At 45.0% G+C, this 17,601-nt stretch overlaps 1 protein-coding gene across 4 annotated transcripts in view; it reads right to left on the bottom strand.

Annotated features, from left to right (window-relative positions):
- Positions 1 to 17,601, bottom strand: part of GCK (glucokinase) — a 49,315-nt gene that overhangs the window by 29,482 nt on the left and 2,232 nt on the right. For 2 of the 4 annotated variants that reach the window (XM_083713663.1, XM_083713664.1), the window contains exon 2: positions 15,544 to 16,440. The exons of the other annotated variants lie outside the window; for them this stretch is intronic. Coding sequence is in view for 1 of the 2 variants with exons in the window: in XM_083713664.1 (XP_083569790.1) it covers positions 15,544 to 15,588 (45 nt within the window). In the remaining variant the exon portion in view is untranslated. The remainder of the gene's footprint in view (positions 1 to 15,543; positions 16,441 to 17,601) is intronic. 4 annotated transcript variants of the gene reach the window in all.

Raw genomic sequence — 17,601 nt, 5'->3', positions numbered from 1 at the left:
GATCCAAAAACCAAACCACCATGTCTTGCACATGAGTGGTACCATTTTGACTAGTATGAGACAGGCACTGGGAGACTGAGGCTGCTAGTAGTACATACAAGTGGAACCTCCACCAATATATTGTGATGTAGTGTCCTGTTCAGGATTTCACCCATTCCACCCCCAATTTCCATCTTCCTATCACCACCACCAATCAGCCAATCAGCATTCAATGGACAGTGAGAGCATGAATTGGGCTGTTTTGGGTCCCTGCACCAAAAAAAATTAAAAATATTGTTTGGACTTCTGCAAACCTTTAAGTTTCCCCAAGCCTACTGATACCCTGGTCTTGTGCTTGGGTGGGGTCATGTTGGCTACAAAAGACAAAGCATCGCCACCAACATTTCTCCGATGAAAATAGGGACGTCCTATTCCATCAAGCTCCTGCCAACCTAGCAGTTTGAAAGCACGTCAAAGTGCAAGTAGATAAATAGGTACCACTCCGGCGGGAAGGTAAACAGCGTTTCCGTGAGCTGCTTTGCTTCGCCAGAAGCGGCTTAGTCATGCTGGCCACATGACCTGGAAGCAGTACACCGGCTCCCTCAGCCAGTAAAGTGAGATGAGCACCACAACCCCAGAGTCACCCAAGACTGGACCTAATGGTCAGGGGTCCCTTTACCTTTACTATTCCATCAAGATCATCATAATTTTAATATTTATATCCCACTCAGCAGACTGGGTTAGCCCAACCTCTCTGGACGGCTTCAACATATATAAAAACATAATAAAACATTAAACTTTTTTTTTTTAAAAAAAACTTCCTTATAAAGGACTGCCTTCAGATGGCTTGGGGGGTCAGATAACTGCATACCCGCCAACATTTCTCTGATCGAAATAGGGACATCCTAAGGAAAAGCGGGACATTCTGGGATCAGATCAGAAACCAGGGTGGCTTCTGTGAATCCAGGACTGTTCCTGGAAAATAGGGACACTTGGGGGGGGGGGGTCTGGAACAGCACTTACCACCTGAACATTGGAAATAGAGGAAATGGGGATGAGAAAACAAATCCCCAGATGGGGGGGGAGGGAATATGGATGCCAGGAAGAAGTGTTCTGAAGTGTACAGCCCAGACACAGGTTTATTACTGCAGTTGGGGACTAGGTCTGAGAGTTAATTATTTACCTGATGCCGGGATGCTACACTGAAGCATTCATTTGTGGCAGCGAAAGTCATTCAAAATTACATGTGCTGTACAAATAGATAAGAGCAAAAATAGAAGCCCAAATCTGGGCCTCCCAACCTTGAAAGACACATGAACTTATATTTTAAAATCCTGCCTCCTTCCCTAACCGCTTTTCCCTTACTGATTCAGGCAAAAAGCAGCTCATTTTAGGACTCAGCAATCGATGAAATTCTAGTCACAGAAAGTATACAATGCTTGGCTTTGCCCCTGGAAAGGTAGACAAAAGAGGGCAAATGAGTTAATTAATCTCACATTAGGTAGGCTTCATGTGACCATGATGCCTGAATATTGCCATACGCTTTAGAGATGTTTTAAAGAAAGGTATGTAGCCTAATTTATATATCTCACATTATGATATTGCAATAAGCACCACAGTTCTGCCTATGGGAGCAGTATCCCATTACGCTGTGCTAAATTTTCATGACTATACATTTTTGGTGTGAAAGGCGTGGTTTTCAGGGAGATATCGTTCCTTTGAGTAGTTCGCTGCCCACACCTGTTTGGAGTTTGGTTTCCCTCAATATGAACCTTCACCTGTTCCATTTGTTAGTTTAAGAATATTCACTTTTGCTAGGTAATCCCAGCCAATTAGGGAACACAACCTGAATGCAATTACATCATAGCGCACAGCACATACGTTCACAGCTGCTATAATCACTGCCTTCCTATAGCATGTTGCCAGGTGTAGCAGCTTGGTTCAGGGTGGAGGAGACAGCAGCAATGGGGGTGGGGTAGGCAATAAGCAAAGAGAAGAAGAATGTACCCACCTCTACAATTCTGTGATTCTAAGTACAGTCATACCTTGGGTTGAATGTGCTTCAGGTTGAGCGCTTTCGGGTTGTGCTCCCAGGCAACCTGGAAGTAACGGAGTGCGTTACTTCCAGGTTTCGCCGCTTGGGCATATGCTCAAAATGACGTCACGCGCATGCGCGGAAGCAGCAAAACCCAACCCGCACATGCACAGACACACCGTCACAGCTTATGTTCTATTCAGGATGCGAACGGGGCTCTGGAACGGATCCCATTCGCATCCCGAGGTACCACTGTAATATATAGCTCCTGGTATTCTTTATGACACTAGACTAGACAGTAGATAGGTTGTGGCTCATAACAGCTGCGTCCCAAGAGAGATAACAACACAAATAATGTAACAGGCTGTGTGTAACTATATCAAAATATATGGTTCTATAGACCAATTTATCATATAAACAAAACATATTATGAGAAATTAAAAGTCCAGCAGATTGATCAGGATATACAATCTATTCAGTTCTTATATTGGCTATATCCACGGTGTGGAATTCTTATACAGTGGTACCTCAGGTTACAGATGCTTCAGGTTACAGAAGCTTCAGGTTACAGACTCTGCTAACCCAGAAATAGTACCTCGGGTTAGGAACTTTGCTTCAGGATGAGAACAGAAATCGTGCAGCAGCGGCCTGGCGGCAGCAGGAAACCCCATTAGCTAAAGTGGTACCTCAAGTTAAGAACAGTTTCAGGTTAAGAACGGACCTCCAGAACGAATTAAGTTCTTAACCAGAGGTACCACTGTGTCAATCTGGGAGTGTTCCATGTGAAGATGTTTTTAGGAATTGTAGCGTTCCTTATATGGAGGTATCAGACGAAAATACAAGGATTCCAGGATAACTCCTTGTTTCACCCAACCAGGCTTCGTCAGCCGTGCATACTCGTATTCTTGTATATCAGGGACATGGAACATAATGGATTCAGTCATAATGGATGACTGACTACAAGACTGATATAAGAATTCCACATATGTTGAATCGCATTTAAAAAGATTTATATAGTTACACACAGCCTGTTGTTTGTGTTGTCATCAGTTTTGCATTGACGTGACAAAGGGTTTGGTAGTGTTTTGAATGTGCTCCCCAAGACAAACAGATTCCTGAGTGCTAGCTTGTGCCTTTGACATGACTCCTTTAAGCTAATGAACCAACCCTTCCCTGAATGTTGGGAGGCTCCAGAGGCAAACCTTTCTCTTTGAGTAGCACAGCTGTGCTGGAGAGCAGCCAGCCAGGTGTAAGTCTATATGTGTTAATGGATTTTAACTTGGTCAGTTTCATCCCAGCTATTTGCAGATCTCCAGCTGTGATATCATTGCTGTTCTCATGGCTGCAGCTTTCTGCCAGTAAGCAGATGAGGCTATGCCATAATGGCGTGACCGAGAACTGCTGCTGGCACATGGAATTAGAGATCGCAGGACAATCCAGCCCATGTCTCCAGTGCTAGCTAATGGCAAAGCTTGCATCTAAAATGTTAAACAGAGTTCCATTGCATATGGCAGCTCAAGAGGCAGAACGTTCGTTTAGCATGAGAGAAGCAATGGAATTAACGTCCACATTATTTAGCCAAGGCTTTCCCCCTATTCAAGGGATGAGGAACATGTGCTTTCCAGAGGTTGCTGGACCACAGCTGCCATGGGGCATATGACTGGGGCCTTTATACCTTTAAAAAAAAATCACAATCTATATCATGATGCCTAGACCTGACTGACTGACTGACTGACTGTATGTGTCATACAATCCTGCATGTGTCTACTCAGAGGTTCAGTGGGACATTCCTAGCTAGATGTGAATATAGGACCGCAGTTGCACTGGATTACTCATCATCACGAATTCCAGGGGATACCTAAAATCGCTTCGGTATTTCCCAACGAGAGAAAAATGTGGTACAGGCATCATCAGTGCACACTTAGGGATCTGAAAGTGGGGTGCTTGTCATCTATACTGTTACAGGTTTGTGGGTGACCTGACCCCCTCCAGATTCCTGGGTGCTGGGGTTTAATCAGTGCTTTGAGAATTAAGACGTGTTGGCAGATATTGGAGTTAACAGTGTAAAATGCCGTCTAAACTTGTTTCTGGGCCAGGGCATGGCATGGGAGGTAAGTCCGTAAGAGGAGCCAAAGATTGCGGTGGCCAGGGGAAAGACTGGGGGAGACAGAGAGGTGTGTGTGTCAGTGGGCAAGGAAAGAAACAGTTTGTCATAGGCTAAATGAAAATGGTGGTGTTTTGCAAGAGGTTTGAGAAGCAAGGGGGAAGGGGGAGGCAGCAGAACTCTAGGTGAGCTGGTTGGAGCAGGCAGCAAGAAAGGCTGGTTCCTCTGTACATCTATACCCGCTGCTCCAGAGAGATGTGAATGTTGGAAATCCCTCCACGGTAGACTCAGATTGTGGATATGAACCATATATCATAAAGACACTGCAGTCTCTGCTGTACCTAATTACCAAAAGGGAACTCAGACCCCGGACCCCTGGAAACTCACCCTGCTGTGGAGATTGGGGTGACGTGTAACAATACATTTGTCTATCAAAATAGACCCAGGGTAGGAATGCTTTAAGTGCATTATACAAATGTGACACTAGATGGCGGTGGTGAGCTAATGGCAAATTCCATATATATTTTAAAACTTTTTTGAAAAAAAACAACAACATTCAGAGTGTTTTTATATATGTGTGTGTAGATTCAGCAAAGAAAGGCATTGCAAGAGTTTTGTTGAAATGGTCTGGCATTGTTATACTTTCAGGCAGGAATTAGGGGGTCTACTCTTTCCTTCCCCTCTGTTTCTCTTTCCTGTCCCTTTTAAAGAGCTACTCAAATTCTGAAAATGCTGTTTTTTGCAACGATGGTCACTTCCACACGACACCTTTAAAGCACTCTTGTACTGCTTTTGACACTCCTGGGAACTGCAGTTTGTTAAGGGTACTGAGAGCTGTTAGGAGGCCCCCATTCCCCTCACAGAGCTACAATTTTCAGAGTGGTTTAACAACCAAACCCTCTTCCCAGGGGAATCTGAAAATTGTAGGTCTGTGAAGGAAATACAAGTCTTAGTTTAAGCAATAACTAGGTTGTTATTTTAAAAAAACCAACAAGCTGGAAATGGAGAGTAAAGGAAAGAGTGGTCCATTAGAGAATCAATTAGCTTTAAGACAAATACCATAAGGCCTTCAGGAGGCCCCCTATAGCCTCTATAGTACCTGCCTGGCTACCAAGATGTTTTGCAGCGTCCATTTGAGCAAAGCTGCTGGCTCATAGGAAATATATTTATGTTGAGGCTGTAGACACCCTGCAAGTAGGGCACTTTGGCTGCCTCCATTAGCACACAGTTCAATAAGCTGCTTTTAGTTTTCTTTATTTAATTGCAAAGCCTTTCTCTATTACTGTCAACGTGAAGAAAGAGGGGGGGGACCCACGGCTGTGAAAAACGTAAGATCAACATGGGCTCTTCTTTCATGCAGAGCTCAGCAGGATAGGAATGTGAGTTATTTTGCAGGGAGGGGAGGGAGGAACTGGACTGAGAGGCTGGACAAAGGGTATGGAGGGAAGTGCAGAGACTTATTTGAGGGGTAGGGAGACACAGATTAATAGTAGAGCTTTGTAGTATTGCATATACTTAGTCTGCAATAGTCTCCTGTCAGGGAACTGACATCGGAGCCAGAAGTGGAGGCAGGGCTCCCAAGCGATGCTGGAGAAGGGCCCAGCAGGGAGAGAGGGAGCTCATCGGCTGGGGAAGGAAATCAGCGTAACACCAGGGATAAAGGGGGGCAGATGGGGGAATCGGCGAGGGGGCTCCAGGACTCCTCGCCGGAGACCAGTGGGGAGAGCATGGGTACTCCGCTACCCACACCCACCCTGCGCAGAAGACTTCCGCGCAGGAAAAGTAGGTGTAGACTTGGCGTCAAAGAACTTCTTTGCTGGAAGAAGTTAAAGAAACGTCCACTGACGGATTCTGCTAGCGACTGAAACAGCCACGAAGTGAAGGGCTGTCCAGCCAGGAAAAGGTTTAACCAGGCAACCTAGCCAGGAGTGGCGGCAACTTACGCACGAGCAACCCCATATAACCATTACATCTCCCTTGGCATCTCCAGTTAAGACAAGCATGGGGAACCTTTGGACCACCAGATGTTACTAAACTACAACTCCCATGAGCTGCAGCAAACATGGAAATTGCCTGGGATGATGGGAGTCATAGTTGAGCAATATCTGCAGGGCCAAAAGTTCCCCACACCTGACCTAAGATGATCTTCTAATAGTAAAAGGTAAAAAGGTAAAGGACCCCTGGACGGTTAAGTCCACTCAAAGGCGACTATGGGGTTGCGGCGCTCATTTTGCTTTCAGTCCGGGGGAGCCGGCGGTGGTCCACAGACAGCTTTCCAGGTCATGTGGCCAGCATGACTAAACCACTTCTGGCACAATGGAACACTGTGACAGAAACCAGAGTGCACGGAAATGCCGTTGACGTTCCCGCCGCAGCGGTACCTATTTATCTACTTGCACTGGCGTGCTTTCGAACTGCTAGGTTGGCAGGAGCTGGGACAGAGCAACAGGAGCTCAATCTGTCGCAGGGATTCGAACCGCTGACCTTCTGACTGGCAAGCCCAAAAGGCTCAGCGGTTTAGACCACAGCACCACCCGCACCCAGATAGTAAGATTATCTGAGGATTGTTTCTTTAGCATTCATTCTTATTTTTATTGCCCTTGCAGAACTCAGCAGGGAGGAGGATGGCCTCTGCCTGTCATTGACTCTGTCTCCACTTACGGTTGGTCTCTCTGCCTTTCGCCCCGCCCTTCTCACTGGCTGCCGGACAGTTGTGCTGAGCGTTTCATTAGCTTAAAGTATAATAAGCTCATGTGTTTTGGGGACAGATCATAGCTCATGGGTGGGCCACATGCTTTGGCTGAACCTGGGCTGTCCCAGCTTCAATTTCTGGCATCTGCCCCAGGATCACGGAACATGTGATGAGGAAGATCTGTTCCTGTGTGAGAAGCAGTAGAGCAGAGCTTTCCAAACCGTGTATCGCAACATGTTAGTGTGTCGGCTGCAGTGTGCAGGTGTGTCACGTGATAGGTGTCCGTATCTCTTAAAAGGGGTTGGTTTAACCTGCGGTTTGCTAATAAAACTGAATTACTGTGTCACGAAATGATGCATGTCTAAAGTATATGCAGACTAAGTATATATGCAATACTACAAAGTCTATGCAATAATACAAATGTCTAAAAAGTGTGCCGCCAACATGAAATGTTTGGAAAGCTCTGCAGTACAGTCTCTGTTCCAAGACCCCATACTAGCCAGCAACCAAGCAGTAAGCATTACAACTTATAGCAAAACACACACATATTTAGAAACACAAAACACTTCTAAAAACAATAAGAAGTTCTAAACATCTTTAAAAAAAAGAATTATACACAACAACAATCACATACCCTCATTGTTATTAGTTTCAAGGTTGCCAGGAACATTCTCTTTCAGCCATCAAATGCCTGAGTGAACAAGAATGTTTTAAACTTCCTTTTGAATGTTAATAATGAAGAAACCAGAGAGGCACACCTCACCAAGGAGGCTGATCTGGGGAATCAACACTGTGAAAACTGTCAGAAGACTACCAACAAGTTAGGACCCTGCAGTGGCACCACCACTAAAACCTCAGCTTCGGATTGTAAGGCCCATGATCGCGGATATTCGGTGGCCAGGTTGCTCACAAGATGGTTTGAACATATTAGGTAAAAAGGTAAGGTAAAGGACCCCTGGACGGTTAAGTCCAGTCAAAGGTGACTATGGGGTTGTGGCACTAATCTCACTTTCAGGCCGAGGGAGCTGGCGTTTGTCCACAGACAGTTTACTGGGTCATGTGGCCAGCCTGACTAAACCACTTCTGGTGCAACGGAACACCGTGATGGAAACCAGAGCACACGGAAACACCATTTACCTTCCCACCACAGTGGTACCTATTTATCTACTTGCACTGGTGTGCTTTCGAACTGCTAGGTTGGCAGGAGCTGGGACAGAGCAACAGGAGCTCATCCCGTCGCGGGGATTTGAACCACCAACCTTCTGATCGGTAAGCCTAAGAGGCACCGATCTTAGCCTGACTATGGTGGCTGCCAATGGCTTTCCAGACCCAATTCAAAGTGCTGGTTTTCACCTAAAAAAACATTAAAAGGCTCAGGACTGCAATACTTCAGAGACTGCCTCTCCCCATATGAACCAACCCAGACTCTGAGATAATCCTCTGAGGCCCTTCTTTGTGTGCCCTCTCCACAAGAGGTCCAGAGGGCAGCCACATAGATATTTTCTGAAGTGGCTCCCAGTTTGTGGAAGCTTGTTTGGCTTCTTCACTATACATCTTTAGGTGCCAGGCAAAAACATTTATTTATAACCAGGACTTTGGCTGATTAATTCTATGGCCATTCAACTGTGTTTGTGGGGTAGGGGTCATTGGTTTGGTTTTGGTTTTATTATGCATTTTGTGTTATCGTTCTGCATTTTTATGTGGAGAACCACTCTGTGATCTTTGGATGAAGGATGACACACAAATTAAATAAATATAGGAGATGGCACTCTTCTGTGTTTTTTGGTTTTTTTGGGGGGGGGTCCCAAGGGTTTTATACACTAGTGCGAACAACGCAAATGGGCAGCTAGAGCAGCAATTTCAGAACTAGTGGCACGTGCCCCACATAACAACCCAGCAGCTGCATTCTGCATGAGCTGCAGCCTCCAAACTGTCTTCAAGGGTAGCCCCAAGTAGAGCGCATTGCAGTAGTCCAAGCAGGAGGTCCCTAGAGCATGGACAATCAGAATTCTCTCCCTTCCAAAATGTGGCAGGCACCTATGCTCTTTTCACCCAGATATAAAATCTAGCTCTTTGCTCGGGTTTTTGAATGCTCTCTCTCTCTCTCCAGCTGCTTTATTATTCATAATCATAGTTGTGTCCACTTCATTCTGCTCTTAAATTGCTGCAGAGTGTATATTTTTAAAATCGAGGACCACCCCATACTCCCACCCAGACAGAAACAATCTCCCCATCACCACCACCGATGCACAAAATGTGTCCAGATTAAAACATTTGAATAAATTGTGTGGACTTTTGGCAAACTTAACCACAACCAGTTACCTACAGAGAAGTAAGCATTCCCTCTTCCTTGCACCGGATCCATGGCTTATTGGTCAGACTGCCCTTTCTGCGCCACATGCATGATGCTACAGGGTTAATATTTAAAAGATCACCTTCTGGCTGAGTGCTTGGCCTACTCTACTTAACTAGCATGGCTCAGCTACTCAGTGCAAGACTTGATGTCATCACTAAGCTACAGAGAATACTGGGACCTGTACTGTGAAGTGCAGGGGGTGGGGAAGGAGGAAGGAAATGCTCTTGGAGGAATCTGCAGGCTGCATAACTGTTATTGTTGCGGCTCCATGAACTGTATGCCTTTCAAATGGTACTGGGAGGAACTCCCCTTGTGGAATTCAAACCATTGCAGCATGCTTTGAAATTCTACATCAGTTTGTTTGCTCAGAAACACCCAGGTGGCAATTGCTGATGCAGCGAGACCTCTGATGCAAAGTTTGATTTTTTTTTTCCTGACCGGAAAACTAGCACTTTCTAATGAATATATGCTCAGACTATATTAATCTGAGGAAACAATGGAGAGAGAGGGAAGTTGTGGGGGACAGAGCAGGGAAGCTGCAAGGTTTGAAGGTGTTATCTGATGGTGGGTACCCTCATCATTTTGCTGCCTGAAGCAAAGGACAAGAAGTTGCCTTCTCCCAGTCCAAGAGCTCAGCAGACCACATAATCTTATTTCGACATCTCCCACTGCTCTGTCTAGTTTAGTCAGTGCAGGACAGGCTGCACAGAGCACAAAGACTTCTCTTCACTCGCTGCCCTTCAGTATTTGCCGCCTGAGGCAGCCGCCCCACTCAGCCTCATGGTAGGGCCAGGCCTGGCTACCCTCTTCCAAGTCCTGCTGCATCAGGCCAGTAGCCCATCCTGTTCTCACAGTGGCAAAGCAGGTGCCTATGGAAGCCCAAAAGTAGGACCTGAATGCAACAGGGCTCTCCACACTTGTGATTCCCAGCATTCCAGAGTCATACTGCTTCCAGCAGCAGCCATTGATGGTCTTATCTCGTGTTTATGGGCCCTGGTGGATCCATCTTGTGGTGGTGGGCAATAGCAGGTAATGGCATGTAGATCAACACTGGGCTGCTGAGTCTCCTCACCATTTTAGTTCCCTTCAGTGCCCCTCAGGTACCTTCACTCCAGGGCATTGATGGGAAATGTGAATGGCAGCTAAGCAGTACTACTAATAATAATTTATTATTTATACCCAGCCACTCTGGGCGGCTTCCAACGAAATATTAAAATACAGTAATGCATCACACATTAAAAGCTTCCCTAAACAGGGCTGCCTTCAGATGTCTTCTAAAAGTCTGCTAGTTGTTGTTCTCTTTGACATCTGGTGGGAAGGCGTTCCACAGGGCGGGTGCCACTACCGAGAAGGCCCTCTGCCTGGTTCCCTGTAACTTGGCTTCTTGCAGTGAGGGAAACGCCAGAAGGCCCTTGGAGCTGGACCTCAGTGTCTGGGTAGAATGATGGGGGTGGAGATGCTCCTTCAGATATACTGAAGGAGGCCATTTAGGGCCTTAAAGGTCAGCACCAACACTTTGAATTGTGCTCGCAAAGTTCTCTAAATGCTGAGCACATTGGTGCCAGTTTTGAAGGAGGCCCCACCACAAGGCACCTCCCATGTGATTTTACCCCTGGAGATCACCCTAAGTCAGTGTTTCCCAACCTTGTGCCTCCAGATGTTTTTGGCCTACAACTCCCATCATCCCTAGCTAGCAAGACCAGTAGTCAGGGATGATGGGAGTTGTAGGCCAAAAACATCTGGAGGCACAAGGTTGGGAAACACTGCCCTAAGTGATCTCCCTCTGCCTCAGGTTATTGCTGATTCCCCCTGGAACCAAAAATCTGAAGTGATGTTTGTGCCGATTCAGCTTTAAAGAGCAGGTCTCAGTGAGGAAAAATCAGGACACACACAAAATCAGTGCTTGAACATTGGACTTCTGTGTAGACCTTTGCCTGGAAAGAGTGAGACAGAAAGTATGCCCTCTGTCTCTCTTTCTCAGACCAACCTAGCTCATAGTGTTGTTGCTATGATAAAAATGAGAGCGTAGGGAGATTTTGTGTGCCTTGAGTATCCTGCAGGAAGGGTGGGATAAAAATCAAATTCATTCATAATAGTATTATATTACAATTCCACGTATGTTCGCCAAATATCTCTATAGGATTATTCTATGGGCCAGACCAATGTCTTTTATCTTGATTCCGTATTAAGAAGTGATCAACGCCACTCAAACGTACAGGGAGGCATAGACCAGGAAGCAACTATTGTTGGGACTGAAACTCCCATGTCTTCACTGCAATGCTCAGGAATGCTCACCCCATGTTGTGACATCACCACATTGTTTCACAACATGATGTCCATGAAAGCTGCTGGAGAGAACTGGATATGGAGATGCACCCCCATGTTGTCTGTAATATGTAGTTTTGCCTCTTGTGGACTAATGAAGAGCCCTGGCCCTGCATTGTCATGAGTACTAGAATGCCTGTTTCTGCCATGAGCATGCTTTGAAAGGTTAGGACAAAACCTAGTCTTTTTTCTATCCTGGCTGTGAATATAGAAGGCCACTAGGAATAATGGCTTTGCAGCATCAATGCCTCAGCAGTGCTTGAAGAGGTTGGGCCTTCTAAAAATCTCCCTTCCACCTTGATTGTTTCTCAGATGTACAGGTGATGATGCGATAATTTTCATGCACACCTCCATAGCAAAAGCACAGCCAAGCCATTAAAGGTACATAGTTTCCTTCTGCAAATCACAAGTGAATGTTCTAAGCCAGGCTTCCTCAAACTTGGCCCTCCAGATGTTTTTGGCCCACAACTCCCATGATCCCTAGCTAGCAGGACCAGGGATGATGGGAATTGTAGTCTCAAAACATAGGGAGGGCCGAGTTTGAGGAAGCCTGTCTAAGCCAAGGATAGCTAGCATGGTGCTCTGCAGATGGTGTTGGACACAATCTCCCATCCTCCTTGGCCCTTGGCAATGCTGGCAGGGGCTGATAGGATTTGGACCCAACATCTGGACCACAGAACATTGGCTACCTTAATCCAGTCCTTAAGCACACCACTTTCCTTTTGCATGCATGAGGAGGGAGATTCTTTGCTTGTGATTAGGGATGGGCAAATCTGTCAATTTCAGTTTTTATCCGTTTCTCGTTTCTCCAGTCTTCCATTCTCCACATTTCCACATCAGATTGTGATTGATTGATTGATTGATTGATTGATTTAAGTCTCATCAGCATTTTAGTGCAGTTTTCTACTAACACACATTTTGTATGCGATTTTTCCTAATATACACATTTTCACAAAATAATTTATCCAAATGTAATGCATTTTGTGTTTGTTATTTCCCCAAATATATGTGTTTTTATACACATATTATATTGGCACTGCAAAACTTGGAGGCATGAATTTTGAAGGATGACCGTGTTTCAGAAAATTCATGTTAGGTAGGTTCACCTTTAAGTTCTCCTCTATCCCTACTTATGACAGAGCCTTGCCTTGAGACTGCATCAGTCTCAAGCTGTTGCACAGAAGCAAAGTGATTGGGCTGCAGGACAGGCTAAACAGGTCTGACTCTGATGGAGACAGGCCAGGAATGCTGGGCCCAGTGCAAAAGGACCACCCCAAAGCTGCCTATGGATGCTGCCTTATCCTAACCCCCTCTAGTGGCACAGGTCAGGGAACTGGGGTTGTGCAGCTGGGTTGCAATCAGATGTCCATTTGCCTAGGAGTAAACCCTATTAGACTCAGCTGGATCCTGCTTGTTATCGAAGATGCAGATATGTCTAAGACTACAATGCTAGAACAGTTTTATTGATCTAGTTTACATCTGAAACCAGTTCTATCAAATTTGCACTTTTTGAAATGATATGAACTGAAACACAGACATCCTTTGAAATTTGCACTCATCTGAATTTTGTAATGCTGTTCTCCAGCCAAACAATACATATTTAAAAATGCATATATTAGGGCAAAGTGTGCTACTATATTAGTGGAAGCAACACCAACAAAATTATTAAGAGAAATTGCTTGCAAAATGTGTACATTAGTCAAAACTGCTTCCAAAAACTGGAGAAAGCCATGAAAAACACTGAAGATTTTTCATGAAGTTTAACAAATAAATAAAGAGCAAATTACTGCAGGAATGTAGAGAGCTGAATTTTAAATTGGAAAACGAGAACCCAAAAGAACTGGAATTGACAGATCACCCTCCACCCCACTGCTTGGAATTCAGATTCTTTTAAAAAGATTGATAGCCTGAGTTATTTAATCCTTCTTCTACCACAGCGGCATGAAAACTATTTTGGGGCAGGATCCTACATACATCTAAGACTTTTCTCTACTTAACTTTCCGTTGTGAATTAGTTCTAAGCGAAATGCCATGCCACAAACTCCTTTTCCATCCAGCAATATTTATTAGAAATGCAACACAATGTTATTGTTGGAAAAAGGAACAGCATCAGACACACGGCCAGACTGCCTTAGGTCAGAATCCTGTGGACGCTTGCCTTAAATCCCTTAAATCTCAAGGGGTCTTACGTAGAAACGCAGAGGATTAGGATACCAGTGTACTGTTAGAAACACGAGTTCAAGGATCCAGATGCTCTTGTTATCTTTTCTAACCACTTAAGAACTTTTCTGTTCCCCAGTAATATCCTGAGCCTGCTAAACAAAAGGTTTAGGCACATAGCTATCTATATCAGGCGTGGGGGACCTTAGGCCATCCAGATATTGTTGGACTCCAACTCCCATCAGCCCCAGCCAGCATTGCTAATGGTCAAGGGTGGTGGGACTTGGGGTCCACAACACATGCAGGGCCAGACATTCTGCATCCCTGATCTAAATCAGGGATCTAAGCAGACTCAGGGTTGCACTTGTGTTTCAGCCTCAGTTTTTCCACTTTTAGAATGGGCACATTACAGGACCGTTGGGAAGACGAAATAGGCCAAACATAATGCATCTTGCACAAGAAACACGCCCTAAAAATGACAAAGCCTTTAAGGTAGCTGGGCAGGCGTAGGGAACCTTTGGCCCTGCAGGTGCCACTGAACTACAGCTCCTATTATCGCTGGCCACTGGCCATGAGCTGATGGGAATTGCAGTTCAGCAACATCTGGATGGCCAAAAGTTTTCCCCACCTGTGATAGAGAGATAGGAGGAAATCACGGTCACTTCCAGATCAGCTGTTTAAGGAACATTAATCTTTCTGTGTTTGCAGGGATGTTAGATGATGGCATGTTGCACAATCATCATGCCACACCTTCCAGCGCATTTCTTCTTCACTTTCCTTACAGAAAAAAATATATAGATTTCATTCATTGCTTTGGAAGCACAAGGATACCAAATCCACTTTGATTGAGAAAGATGGATTTGCTGGTATGTGATTGGATTCCATACACAAAATAGTGATACTCTGGAGGCACCCTGTCTTTGACATCAGGGGAAGCAGCTCCTACTTGCTGTTTTTCACCCTCCTGCCCTGGGAGCTTTCATAAGGGAACAGCTGAACTGAGGAGGAGGGGTGGCCTTTTGAGTCTGGGGATAAAAGCAAGAGAAGGTACTGTTGCCATCAGTTTGGGGGCTACTTTAGGGTGTTCTTAATTGACCTATTGGTCAGCTTGATGGTCGTTTACACTGGATTTTTTAAAAATAAATCGTTCTTTGTTGACCTCTTAGTGTTATGGTGCAGAGATAGCTAAGATTTTTATTATGCATGTCGGTTACTGACATACTGCATTTTTTACTTTCTGCAAACTGCTCTGGGCTTGCAAGTGTGCCTATGGAAAGCATTTAAATTGACTATGGCTGCAAAACTCAGAAATGGAGGCTCTCAAAATCAGGTTAATTCCTCTTGGAACATTGGCCTGTACACTTTTAAGCTTCAGCAAAATTAGCAATCGGGTGAAGGAGAAAGGTAAACGAGTCTCGGGGAGATAAGAGATCTGGAGTCTGAACTTTACATTTTCAAGGTGGCTCTCTTCGTTTACTCCAGTGGAGCCCTCCATTGGTAGGGTTGCAAGGTTGCACTCCAGGGAATGTGTGTGGCTTTAATTTCCCCAAGGAAGAAAAAAAGCAACCACAAATTCACCCACCGGTTTCCTTTGTGGTCCCATAATCTACCCTCTTCCCTGCCTGCAGGATCCTCTTGGGGATCTTGCCTGCTGCCACAAATGAAGAAGGGGTGCTTGCTGGGCAGCAACACCAGGGGCGCAACAAATCGCAGAAGACAATTGCGCCAGTGAATTTCTGCTCCATGTGCATTTTCTGGGTTGTGGCTTTGTGACCACCAGCATGGGGAACCATCACATAGATACTACATTCTGCAGGGCAGCCAAACCTATGCAGGATTCACATCCACCCAAGGAGATTCCCCCAAACTAGAAGACAAATGTAAAACATTACCTTCCCCTTCTTGGAGCTGTCCATCCTAGTTCTGTGATCCAGCATTGGGGCAGCTGTCAGCACCAGCTGCTCTCCGACCAGTCCCCAACAAAGTCCAAAGTTGCCCAATGCCCAGTTTGCCTCCCCTCCTCCTTTCTTGCTGGGACAACTTAGCAGAGAGGGCAGTTCTTCCTGTTGAGAATATTCCACTTTCTTAGCTTGTTTATTTCATGTATAAGGTTGCTTCCTCTCCCTTTGAAGTTGCTCGGCACGTGACAAAACTTCCTCTTCCGCTTTACCTTTGGTGTCTGGATTTCTCCCTGAGCGAAATGGGGCGTTCCTGGCCTTGGATTTGGTTTTATGCTTCACTTGGTAGTATATCGAGAAGGAACATCCATCCTGTGCGGATCCGTTTTGCCAACCTGCATCTTGTCAAAGGCAAAGTAATGAGGCCCGTTCCAGTAACAAGAGTTTTCCCTTCCGCCCAGGTAACAGCGCATGGGAGCGTTGCGCAGATCCCGTTGCCTCTCGCTGACTTCCTCTCAATTCTGCTCCTCTTCTGAACTCAACATCAAGTTTATTTACTTTTTCAGCCGGTGACGTTCTCCCTTTTTCTTTTTTCCCAGCGTCCACACAGGCTGCTTCCTGGGGTCTCAAGGCTAACCCTGCATTGCCATGGTGACTGGTGGTGAAAATCCTGTTGCACTACCACCTCACGAGAGCCCCTCCTGTCCATGCCATTAAAGCTGTCATGCGGAATACTGCTACCATGGGAATAGGGCTTAATTCGAATGGGCATAACAGCCACATTATCACTTTGCAGCTGCTACAGCAACCACTCCACTGCAGGGCTTAGCAACCTGTTCTGCTCCCATAGTGATGATGGTTCACAGCAACCCATTTCCAAGGAATGAAAGGCTGGTTTAAAAAAAAGAAAAGAAAAAGGGAGAAGTGGGGGGATTTAGGTGCTTCCATATCCAGCCTGGAGAAACCAATGAGAAGTGGGAGTGTCAGAGGATAGAGTGTCTCCTTCTCCCAAGGTGAAACCGTTTCCCGCATCCCCACCATCACTTTGATTCTGAATATTTGCCATGGGAGTGAACAACCTGAGCAAGGGATTCATCGCTGTCATACCAGTACTTAAAACAAAAAAAAAAATCCTTCCAGTAGCACCTTAAAGACCAACTAAGTTAGTTCTTGGTATGAGCTTTCGTGTGCATGCACACTTCTTCAGATACACAAGAACTTCATACCAAGAACTAACTTAGTTGGTCTTTAAGGTGCTACTGGAAGGAATTTTTTTTGTTTTGACTATGGCAGACCAACACGGCTACCTATCTGTAACCGATACCAGTACTTGTTAGTAGGCATCAAAACAGACTGGTCATGCTTTTAGTTTTAAGAGAGGAGGATTTCCTTGCCGAATATCTCATCCTCATTGGCCCACCTGGCCTAGAGAAGTAAGGAATAGGGATGCTCCCCACCTGGGTTTCTAGAGAAAGATGCTGTGGTTCAGTCACAGGAACTCTTACAAGCCTGCACTCAAAGGTCTGTCTTCTAATGTCAGATCAATATGTAAAATTTCATATTGAGGACCTAGGGTCACCTACACAAAAAAAGATACTCTTTCACGGAGATGCAGCCTCTTACCCACTGAGTAAATGTCTTGTCCCACACTTATTGTAGGGGTTTACATTGTAAGGTTGCTTCCGACTACAGTGGCAAGAATGTTACTTGCCCAAAAATGGAAAGAAGAAGAAGTCCCAGCAAAATAAGAATGGATACAAAAACTTATGGAACATGTAGAAATGGTGAAACTTACCGGAAGAATAAGAAATCAAGATAACAAACTTTTTACAAAAGAATGGAAATGGTTTATTGAATATTTACAAATAAACTGTAAACAGATAAGAACATTAGCAGGATTATTGTAATAACCTGCAGTTTTATAAGAGTATATATTTGAAGCAGATGAATAAATGAGCAAATTAAGTTAATTTGGATATGCAGAAAATATTAAAAGTAAATTTAAGGACCCTCAGAAAGAGGGGGAAGGAGGTTTTGAGGTGTTAAAATGAT

Source organism: Podarcis gaigeae (assembly GCF_964106915.1).
Source record: "Podarcis gaigeae genome assembly, chromosome: 15".
NCBI lineage: Eukaryota > Metazoa > Chordata > Lepidosauria > Squamata > Lacertidae > Podarcis > Podarcis gaigeae.
This window is presented reverse-complemented; position numbering and strand designations above follow the sequence as displayed.